At 40.5% G+C, this 11,613-nt stretch overlaps 1 protein-coding gene across 2 annotated transcripts in view; it reads right to left on the minus strand.

Moving 5' to 3' along the window:
• TRPV3 (transient receptor potential cation channel subfamily V member 3) overlaps positions 1-11,587 on the minus strand; it is a 26,686-nt gene extending 15,099 nt beyond the window's left edge. For both annotated transcript variants that reach the window (XM_042830033.1, XM_042830032.1), the window contains exons 1-3: positions 11,503-11,587; positions 3,648-3,903; positions 380-502 (exon numbers count right to left, since the gene is read on the minus strand). In XM_042830033.1, coding sequence (XP_042685967.1) covers positions 380-498 — 119 coding nt within the window. In that variant the 5' untranslated portion in view covers positions 499-502; positions 3,648-3,903; positions 11,503-11,587. The remainder of the gene's footprint in view (positions 1-379; positions 503-3,647; positions 3,904-11,502) is intronic.
• Between the last annotated feature and the right edge of the window lie 26 nt (positions 11,588-11,613).

Raw genomic sequence — 11,613 nt, forward strand, 5'->3', positions numbered from 1 at the left:
TACAAAGCCTGGTGCGTCCTGCCGCATCATGGCTTTAAAAAGACCACTTTACCTTCTCCAGCTGAAATGCTGATCATCATCAGACCAAATTCTTGTAAGCTCATAAAGGTATATAAAGTGGATGCAGACCAGCTTTAACAGACCAGTGCTCACATCTGATGTCTCTAGGATAGAGTGTTTTTCCTATTAGGGTGAACACATATGTCTCTCTAAACAGAATACTCTTCCACCTACAAACAGCATAAGCCCTTCATTTTTTGAAAGCATCTTCTTTTATCTGGTCTATCTCATTCATATATGCAGCATGAATAAAGATATTAGTGATACTGCATTCCAAATATCTACTGGAAGAGGTTAAAAGGGAGATACAACGTCCTACCTTTTCTTTGTGGGAGTGCCCTCAGTTGGTTTCTTCTCTTGCTGATTTGAAGGGGGTGCACCAGGTGGATTTGTTTTCTTGCCCATTAGTGGAACAGCTTCTTTGTTATCTTTAATCATGTTTCTGCAGTAAGTAGAATCGTGGTTACTTAACACTTCAAGAAAGTATGGGGACCAAATTACCCACTTACAATTTATTCACAAGTAATCATACGACTCTTGATCTTCTTATCAAAGTTTTTCAATTTTCAGTTATTAGGCACACACGTGATTTTATGTGTCAAGGCAGGAGGGTTGTGCTCAAGATTGTTTAAATTCTAAGAAAAGGTCATTAAGAGTGATACCATAAATCCAGCAGAACTGTAACTTCAGGTATGTGCCTAAGTTAAACCGAAGTGAGCTCATCAATCACAAGAACAGTAGCTCTGAACAGTGTCCAGCCTGATCTCAGCTAAACAAATGATCACAGGGGTGACATCAAGGACCTTTGTGTGCTGGTGACATTTGTCAGCATTTCAGAAGGAAAAAAAAGAATAAGCCATGGCTCTGCTGTATGGGAATCACCAACATTGTGCCACACAAAAAGATGTTAATGCATGTTATCTGCCTAAAAACCCTCACAACACAAATTCTGTCAGTAATAATAATAATCTTCCAATTTCTCAACATAATACTCGCAGGCATGATTTTAAATGACAACAACAACCTGAAAGCAAGAAGGTGGATTTAGGATCCACCTAAATTAGGATCCACAATTAATGTAAAATCACTTGAATGTAGAAATAGTAAGTTTTACAAGGTCATGGATCCATTCCCAAGCAGACTGGGGAAGTCCCTCCATACCCAAGGACAAACTAAACAGATCTGAACAACATGTACTGCACTTTTTTCCCCTCCTACATCCACTTTTCTTAATGTGACAAAAGTACATACAGATTTTCTACTCTGTCTCAACATATAGAAGGCAGATTGTGAAGCATGTCTGAAAAGACCTGACAACAGGGATGAAAAAGAGGGCAGGCATATCACAGCCTTCACTTGAATGTGTTGGGCGATGTGATACTTGACATAAATCACATCCAAGGGGACTAGAATGAGATGGAGATGGGCATCAAACAGCTTTACAAAGTAAGTGATTTTAGAGGAAGGGAGTTGTTGGAAACAGACCAATAGGTCAAAAAATATGTCAGCAAAAGGAGTTTTGATTTGAGAGAAACACAGTTGGTACATGTGTGAAAGTTAGAGGGTCACAGAGTGGTCACAGAGCCGGAAAAAGCAAAGGCTAAGGTTAAAATCTGTAAAGCACACAATGGACGCAGGGAAGAGCTTTTAATTTGTGAGCAATGCTGGAGCTGTTGCACATTTCTGCATGGGACATCCACAGGGGGAGTATGTCAAAAGCCCCACCTGCAGGCAATTGTCACTGCAGACATTTTAGCACTGTCTTGAGAGCAGGAAACACTTAAGAGAGGTGAAAGTAATCAAAGATAACACTGAACTTTCAGTCTGTGATGGAACACTATTGAACCACCAGTGATTTAAGGGAAGAGTTTGAAGAGGAAAAAGAGGAACGGTTCACTTCTGTATATTTTTGTCATTTAATATACTGCTTTCAAAGCCACATCTAAGATCTGATGGAGACTATTTCAGACAAGATGTCAGAGTCTGCACAAGTAAAAAACTGCAGGCATAACAGTAACCTCCTGCAGTGCTGAAGTAGTGCCTGCTCCTCATTTTTAATCACTATTAATTGCAAGCCCAGATGAAAATTAAGCCCAGGCTTTTGACTGTATCACTTACTGAACTCAGTTCTTATTTTAGGTACATTCATACAAATGTCATGACAATGAATGGAGCTTTTTTAGGCTTATCAGCTTCTTCCTCCCTCTGTCTTGTTAGTTTAATGACTAACTGCTTTCATCATCACCTTCCCGTGCACTATCATTTTATGTAATCTATGACATACAGAGAAAAATATTGGAACAGTCTGGAGAATGCAAAATCATAATTATTGCAGTCTATGTAACCCGATATGGAGTGTCATCTTTAGTTGTAACTATTTTTGAGTCTCATTATCTATTTAATTGTTACTTACCTGCCATCAGAGAGGTCCCTTATTTGAAGTGGGCCGTGAGACAAAAATACTGTGTTGATTTATAGTATTAAGAATTACTTTGGAGGAGATTCTGAAGACACTGTGGATGTAGTATCTCACCTCCAGTGTGACAGGGAGAAGAGAGAAGTGTCTGTAATGTTTGTCTGTAAAGTTTGTCTGTAATGGTGAATGGGACTTCACTGCTTTTACAGAGTGAAGCATTTCACACAATATCACAGACCCACCTTTCACTTATCTGAGAAAAATCATACATACTCATACCTCAGCAGATCAGTGACACCATAAACATTTATGTGGGGGACTGTCATGGGACAAAGGTCTTCTCTTCTCCCTTAGGGGCAGAGCAGAGGTGGTGACCACCGAGAGATGTTTCATTCACGGGATCCTTTGAACACCCACAGCTGATTCTTACCAACTCATAAAACAATCCTTTCCCCCAGAGGAAAGATGATAAAAATTCCATTTTACTTTTGTGCATTATTTATGGCACATATATCCAATCAGCAGAAAGTCACACTTGATAGGAAGAGTTTACTCTTCCTGTAAGATTTTCAATCTTTTGACGGGCTGCAGTGGACATCAGACACTATGAAAATGTCATTTTTTTCTTGGGGAGAAGCTATATTATTTTACTACGAAAGTTTTTCCTACCCAAAATATTAAAAGTCTCTGTGAAAAGCAATGTCTTTCAGTGAGGAAAATGCTTTAAAATTATTCTCCTGCTTATCTCCAAACTGAATAAAAAGAGAATGTTTTAGAGAGCTGGAATAAAGGCTACTCTACCATGCCAGCTATTCTGCCTCTGACAGTTACTGCAGCGAGTGAATCTCTCAGTAGAAGGTAAAAATATTTTTAACTTCAGCCTGTATGCCAGTATATTTTGGATCGCCTCAGCACAGAAATCAGAAAGTGTCACAGTGCATTAAGCAGAGAAATATAAATGAAATAAGCTGTATCTTAATTTCAGAATGCCTCTAAGTCAGTGTGGCACACCTTGGGAGAAAGACAGATTAATAAATTAGAAAAATGGCAACAACCACAACAGCATTCTCCAGTTGAAAGCCAGGCTTAGTGAGGATAGTTTAGAAGATTTCATTCTCTGGAAAAGCATCACACCTACTCCAAACACCCACAGAGCTCTTACAGAACTTACCCTGTTTACAAAACCTGCATGGCAGAGTAGAGAAGGCGCCTCCGAGTTGTACGAATGAAGCTCAGATTTGGGGCCCACTGATGTTTCGACAACATCCAGCAGAAGGAATCTTCCAAATGAGTAAAACTATATTCAGGGTCAAAATGATTCTAAAAATGCACAAACCCCCTTCTTCAGTCATCAGGTTTGCTTGGCTGTTGGAAAGCACAGATAAGTACGGCACTGGAGCGCTGAAGCCTTACAGGGTTTCTTACATCTGAAATTAGGAAGCAGAGAGAAACTTGCTAGACAACAAACTCTTTACTTCACAGCTGCCAAAGTGGGATGACACACACGCAATAATTATATACTAAATTATTACTAAAGCTGAGTCGCTCACGGATGACTTAATGGTAGCAGTAGAATATCTAAAATGATCACAGCACTCTGCAGTTTACATTCTGTATTCAAAAGAAAATGGTTATGCACACACATTTAGGTTGTAAATGACATCCCTTTATGTCGTGCTTAGTTTATTATATATTATGGAACTATTGAGAGAGCACAAAGCAAAAACGAGAAAGCAATCGTGATAAGTGCTCCAGAAAGCAAATATTTTTGCTATTACTATGAAAAAAAATAGAAATGGGTTCAGAAAATCTGCTTTCATAGCAATAATGTCAGTGAAAACATGGTGGGTGTGTTTAGATCTTTCCCTATCTGCACGTTTTCTGATGAATGTGTACCCTCAGGGTCTGTGAGGATACAACACGCCTGTGTTTCACAGAAACAGCACTGATGTGACTTCTCACTATGGAGAATTCTCACTACAGGGAATGGTGTTTTCCAGCTCTGCTGGTTTTGAGCTGTTAAGCAATGGTTGCTGCACACTTCTTCTTTGGGACGTGCCAGAAAAGGAACCATTAGTTCTGCTCTCCCTACAGAGTCTTTCAGTTACCAGTGTTAAAGGTGCACTTAAAACCTGCATGTCCTTGCAATGAAACCTAAAAGACAAACTCAGAACTCGCCTTTCCTTCGCTTGATTAATAAATGGGATTTAAGGGGAATAATGCAGGTTGGAAAAACAAAAATATTTCTCCACTGTAAAAAAGGGAAGAAAGAGTAATGTTTGAGGAAGCTGGAAATGAAAACATAAAATACCTTCAGGATGTTCAGATTTAGAACAGGCAATCGAACCTGAACAGAATGACTCTAAAATACATCTGCAAACTGTAAGTGAACTCCACTTGTTCAAGCAGATCTCTTTAAAGAACAGGACTGCTGGGTTTTATCTTTACATCACACCAAGGTCAGCCCTTTGGTGTGAAATACCAGGAATGTTACGTTGTTTCTGGTAATGAATCAGCTTCCACAGAACAGCACAGAGAAAAGGTTCATGCCTACACCAGTTCCATTTGGCATTAGGAGAGCGTGGTTGGATGAGCCAAGCACACATCCAGCTCTGCCTGACACAAACTGATGATGATATATTCCAACCCGATGATGATATATTCCAAACCCTGCACTGGGCAAAGCTGTTCACGCCTTGTCAAATGACTGCCTAAGCTAATATGCTGCAGTCTAGAGTCAGTGGCTTTGATGGTCTCCTAGCTGCTGGTCTAACCACACAAGAACTGAATAATGGCATTTAATCTTGCCTGGAAGAACACTGGCTTTGTTCTCCACACTAACTACAAGAAACTGTTTAATTGCAGTCACTCTGAGGCTGGAGTATTGCATGTGAAAATAGGCAAAGTTAGATTAAATCTGGGTGAAGGTGCATTTAAGGACTCTTGCTTTAACTCTCCTAAAAACCACTGTAGAAAAGCAATTAAATTCCTTTGCAAAGAAGGCAGAATAAGTTCAGCAGCAAGCTTTGAACTTAGAAAGCAGCTGTATCTGAAAGTACCCAGATCTGTGTGCTTAGCAGCACACAGGACCTATCAGTGTGGTCTATTTACAATGTTGTGGCAGTTAGCCAAAAAGAAAAACAGGGACAAGCAAGAGCCACAGCCTTGTATCAAATCTGACTATGAAAAAAGAGAAGATTGTGAGAGCTCTAACAATTCACATGCCCAAGAATTACACTTCATCTTGCCTGATATGTGTTAACAGCATCTCCCTCCATTATGAGGTCATTAAGTTGCCAGTGTGGCCTTTTCTGTGCAATTGTTTTAGAAGATTTAGATTTAGAAGACATGTGGACAGATTATTCCTGGCTAGTCTTCCTGAAAATGGGTAAAAACACCACGTGCTGCACATGGGTGTTGTGAGCCTGAACAGAGCTGCTCTAAGGGCAGACCCAAGAGTCAGGAAATAAGAAGCAGAACTACAGCAAGTCACATCTGTGCAACCATTTTCTTATAGTTTTCATCATTAATGCACTCAGCCTTTAAGTTCCCAGACCTGTTCCACTCAGATTTCCTACAAGCCATGGAGGATTTTGCATCATGGCTGTGCAGACCACTTTACAGAGTTTCACATCAGCTACCAGCTGTCTCACTTACTTAAAGAAACTCCATAAAGAAACTCCATTAAAAACCAGACATGCATCTCCTATGAAAAATGACTTGAAAACATTAGCTTTGGAAGGCGTGCACAGCACCAACAAGCAGCAGATGCCCTATCTGGCATTCATTATCTTGTTTTTCTAGCAACTGCTAGACTCTAGAAACTAAACTGAACAAGATGAAGGAAGCCCCAGATGGGAGGGATTGGGGATTTGGAGATTCGCCATCTGACATCAGCAAACTGCATTTTCTGTTCTGCTGACATGTGACGTGATCTGAGTCAAACCTGCATTAAGAAATTGTTTTGATTTCACATTTAATTCTGTGAATCGCAGTACTCCACCTGGTAATCACTGGGAGGAAAAGCCATTCTCTAAAAAACATTCTTAACATTAAGAGGCAACAGCACGGGTAACTGTAGATTGCTTATTGTCAGTATTCCATTCCCCGATGCCCTCAGAAGTTTAAGTATTACAGTGCTGTGCACAGCAACTACCAGCAGCAGCCCAGTTCCCCCGAGCACAGCATTTCATTGATTCACAAGGGTTCTCTCATGATTTTATGGAAAAAATGCACCTGAATTCCCTTTGTTTCTTGGAAAAGGATTCAGCACTACCGGTCTGTTGTGGGAAGGCTCCACAAGGTATCCCACAGACTATGCTTTTAGGAGAATGTATGTGCATTTAATGCTGAAGAACCACATGAAGAGCACTTCTGTAGTGTATGCTAAAAAGGGGAAGATACTATCACTTTCCCATAGATTTTCCAGCTAACTTTTAACCAGATGAAGAGACAGAAACGAGTAATAGGAAAGACACAACAGCATGGTCACACTGCTACTCTAAACAGAACTCAGAACCAACACGTAACACTTCACTGAGAACTTTCAAAGCAAAAACTTGACTTGGCTGCTCCAAACCTCAGAGTCCCAATTAGGTCAAGGTTGATCTCCAGCTATTTCAGAATGAGTTTGTACCCTCAGTCAATCTTAGTGGTGGTGCATGATTTCTGGTAACACTAAACAGCACTGGGGAATTAAGCAATATGAAAATGCCTCAAGGAATACACTGTGAACAAAGCACGCCCCACCTATATGCTACAGTTTTTTTACTCCAGTCTGTTCTGCTGCTGCTTGACTCAAGTAGCCTTTAGGGGCTCACCACCAAAGCTGACGAGGAACAGAAATGTTATAATAATTTTAGGCTGAACTGTTGTTTGGCCGTTTGATGCTTCAGTCAAAGGAGCATCAAAACTCCTCATTTAAAAGAGAGTATTTTAATTGGTTTCACTCGTCTAAGTCTGGGGAACAGTTCTTTCCCCCTCCAAAGATCTAGTTAAAGCTGTATAAAGATGATACGAAGGGGAACAAAAATTCACCCACTCTCAGGTCTTCCACTGAGAGCTAAACCTCACCTCACCTGTAGCACTTCTATCAGGTGCTCACTGACTGCAACAAAACAAAGTCCCTGCAGGCCCCTTTCACTTACTGTCAAGCTGTTCCTGGGAAATAAGTGAAGAAGAATTCAAGGAGAACATTGAACAATTGAAATAAACTTCAAAAATAAGAGAGCTAAAACATGCATGTGCCATGTTGCTGCAGTCAGGATGGCACAGCATGTATTTGTACACGAACTGAATCTTGAATCTTCTAGTGTTTCCAAAGGGAATTCTCTAAGCAGATACACGTCACACGTGCCCCATGGATAGATCATCTTTCCAGGATACATTTTCCTGTCTCAATTTCAACCACTATTCTCATTAAAATATCTTTTATTATGCAGATTTTGTCCCCTTTGTCAGTGCTTCCATTTTCTGTCATACAGACCCTAGCTAAGATAGAGATGTTCCATTTGTCATTGCAAATCAGTCTCTTGAGAACCCTCTATCCATTTCCAGCCCTAAATTTCACTATTCTGAATCTTGCTGCTAATGAGGGACATTGGCTTTCCTGTGTCTTTCTCTACGTCAATTAAACGTTCCTGACTTTCAAAAACTGAGGACACAATCCCTTTTCCCTGGGTGGTTCATTATCCACTCTCCTTTGGAATAAGAGGAATTGTCTCTGAGCTACACCTACTATACCACCTTGGAGAGAAATGACTTCCACTTGATGACATTGCTTAGAACTGCTCTTACTGGCTGAGTGAGTAGGACACACTTCTTCCCAGTTCCTGTCACTGGGAGTTGCTCTCCTGGGCTGCTCCACAGTGGGCTGACATGGCAATTCCAGGTGACATGACCTTTCATGTCAACATTCAGGTGACTAAACCGTTCAGGAAGGCTGATTAAAACAATGACAGACAAGTACAATTTTGGTTGATGATGGACTCTGAAAACCTCAGTGATTTTGTAAATATTCATGTCTCTTCATACCCTCTCATTGCCAGCATATTGAAACAGGAAGCATTACTAATAGTGATGTAGCTCTGCCACAGTATCACAAACACACCAGAAAGGCAGAAGTCTCATGAGATCATTTGGTTGATTTCCCTTCCTTCCCAAAAAAATAGTGTACTCTCCACCATCTATCCTGAAGCTTTTTGTACAGCTTAATATCTGATGAAATTGGGTCCATATTTTCTCCGTGGAAACTATTCCAGAGTCAGAAGTAATCCCAGTCTGCATGGTGTGGGTGATGGGAAGCACTTCAGAGCTCTGTAACCACATCATAAGACCCAGAGCGCTCACGCTGTATATGGCAGCATTGATTAAGACATATTCCTTCCAGGCCTTAGTACATCTTTGCCTATTGCCTAGTGGAGCAAGAAAGACTCATAAGTACCTTCATTCTCACAGATGTTTGCCACAGAAGGACAGTGGCATTACCTGGCTTTTGGCAAAGAGAAATGCAATCCTGCATGATGAATGTGATTGGGGGCAGTAGAGTAGGACAGAGGTGTCAGAGGAAGAAGGGTTTTCCTGGGGCAAGTCAGCTATGGGACTGGGTAGGATCACTGCACACAGCGTGGGGGCCCTCTGGTGGGCTGTGCAGGCTCCCATGGAGCCCACCAAAAACCGACAATGCGCTGCCTGAGAAGGGATTAACGTTGGTGTTTAATTAGGACAAGTGGGATGCGGGCTACAATGCCAGCTGCTGCAGAGGGCACAATAAGTACATAATACAGGTTATGTGGCTCCACATTTTTCAGGTAATTTATATACTTTCCTCAAATAATTCAGAAATCATTGGAGTTTGAAAGATGCAGCAGCTTATGGGACTGACTAAGCATAAGTTGCATCTCAGGTATGGCAGTGCTGTAGCATACTCAGATCAACATTTGGCTTTTACACATGTTAATCAGCCCATTTTCAATTCCCAGTAAAGTGAAGCCCAACTCACCTTAGATGAACTCACTTCTTGCTGTCTCCCATCATATGCACATTTACACTCATTATTTACACTTACTGCTAATTACAGTCACTCACAGACAGATGAGGTGAGCACATCAACTCCATTTCCTTTGTTTTTGAGCCAGCATAGAGCTGAACCTCCACCCCAAAAATAGAAATAAAGACTAATTTATTGTAAAGCCATGCTTCTTGTCAGCCAGTGGAATTGTCTAGCAGCACCAACAGCAGTGTCTGGTCCTAGCAAAGCTGTTCTTAAAGAGCAAATACTTCCTGACGAGCCACCTCTCTTTCCTGAGGGTTAGTCACAGCCCTCCACTAAGGCTTTGTGCTCCTTGTCTCTTCAGAAGCAGCGTGTCCCCTGTAGGCATCCCATCCAGTCTGCCTTAACAGAGATGCACCTTCATTTTCAAAGCACTTCTGTGCATTTAGATGGAATGAAGATGAAGGAAGAAAATTGTGGCAGAGCCATGGTTAGCTTACTCTAAATAAATGTGACACCAGGTTAGAGACCCTGCTAGGCTATATTGCCCCAGCTGTGGGAAACAAACTCTTGCCTGCAGCAGTAACTAAGTGGTGACATAGCTAGAAATTCTGATAGGTTAGTAATAACTTACTTGAGAAAAATGAAAATTTTCTTTTTTGCTTCCAAAAGAGGGCTAAGGGTTTAAAAAAAAAAAAAAAAAAAAAAAAAAGCAACCAAAAGACCACCAGCATCACTCTATCCCTCAAACACATGACATATACATTTTCATTATATAGATGTGTGTTTTCACTCTGCATTTCAATTTCTTTTTTATTAAAAAGTCCCCTGCACTCCCTGTAATCTTGCTGGAGCAGAAAAGGACAGGAAGGCACAAACCAACCTTCTGTTTAGGTTACCCACGAAAGTGAATAAATCCTTCTGGTAGGCACTTGATATAAATCAAGGTGGAATTTAACCACTAAGAGTAGGTCTCCACACAGGCAGATAATTATGACAAATGGATCCCTCACAGAGAATACAGAAACTTCATAAATGCTTTCCAGCTACATTACGTTCCCTGTGTGCATTGAAGTATAAATTTGTTTTGGCACATAAAGGCATGGAGACAATGACCTCTGTTTTTCTGGTTGGCCCCTTTCTACATTTATTATTAATGGCTGGAGTTTCACTGCCTCAGCCTGTCTTGTTTACTTAGCTGCACTTGTTTCACATACAGACGGTCTCTTACTATATTCAGTAAGGAGCATAAGGAAGTCTTGACTGGAACCTCTAGAAACTGCTAACAGGAGTTCAGAGACACACCTTAAGAGTAGTATGACATTCAACATCCCTACTTTGAACACCTTTTGTAGTCTCCCTAATCGTGAGATTCAAAGCTTGTTTACATTTTGATTTTTGTTAAATAATTATTTCAAATTCTTTGGCAAGTTTCTGTGGCTGTATTCTGAAAAACTCTATGAAAAAAAATAGCATTTGTCCTGAGTGATTTGATTAACAGAAGGATCAAGAATTAACAGCCCTCTAGATGGTGCTACTATTTCAAATAAGCTGGATGCTTGCAAACTTCACTGAAGTCTATCTACAGTAGCCTATGGGAAACCAGCACTGAGAGAAGTCCTGACCTCAGTAAAAGAACGAACAATAGAGACAACATAGAGTTCATCTGGCAGTGTTAGCAGCAGAGAAAACTCTGTCAGTAAATACAATTGTTTCTTTTTAAGAGCAGTGAATGCCTCCATTTTGCACTGCTGCAGAAAAAAAATTAAGATGTATTGATGAAAATTACCTTTCAAAGGCTGGCACAATTTTCTCTCTGAATTCCAATGTTCTCAATAATTTGCTACTCATCTATCTAGCATATCACTTCAGAACAGATGCACTTTGAACACAGCCACAGAAACAACACACAAGCTCAAATTGAAACTTGTTGACTTAAGGATACTTGTATATTCATACTGTATTTGCATATTACAGGCTGTTAGATATATATATGTGCTTCAGTGATACACAGAAAGGAAAGAAGGTCATTTACCTTTTCTTGCCCATCGCAGCTGCACAGGTCCAGCACTGGGTCAGATCTTTATCACAGATTTTCTCATCCTTCCTTTCTGACCAGCTATTTTCCTTTCATTGCTGTTAAAGT

This window comes from Centrocercus urophasianus, unplaced genomic scaffold (genome assembly GCF_019232065.1).
Source record: "Centrocercus urophasianus isolate 14NV4802_14NV808 unplaced genomic scaffold, USGS_Curo_1.0 seq_33, whole genome shotgun sequence".
Lineage (NCBI taxonomy): Eukaryota > Metazoa > Chordata > Aves > Galliformes > Phasianidae > Centrocercus > Centrocercus urophasianus.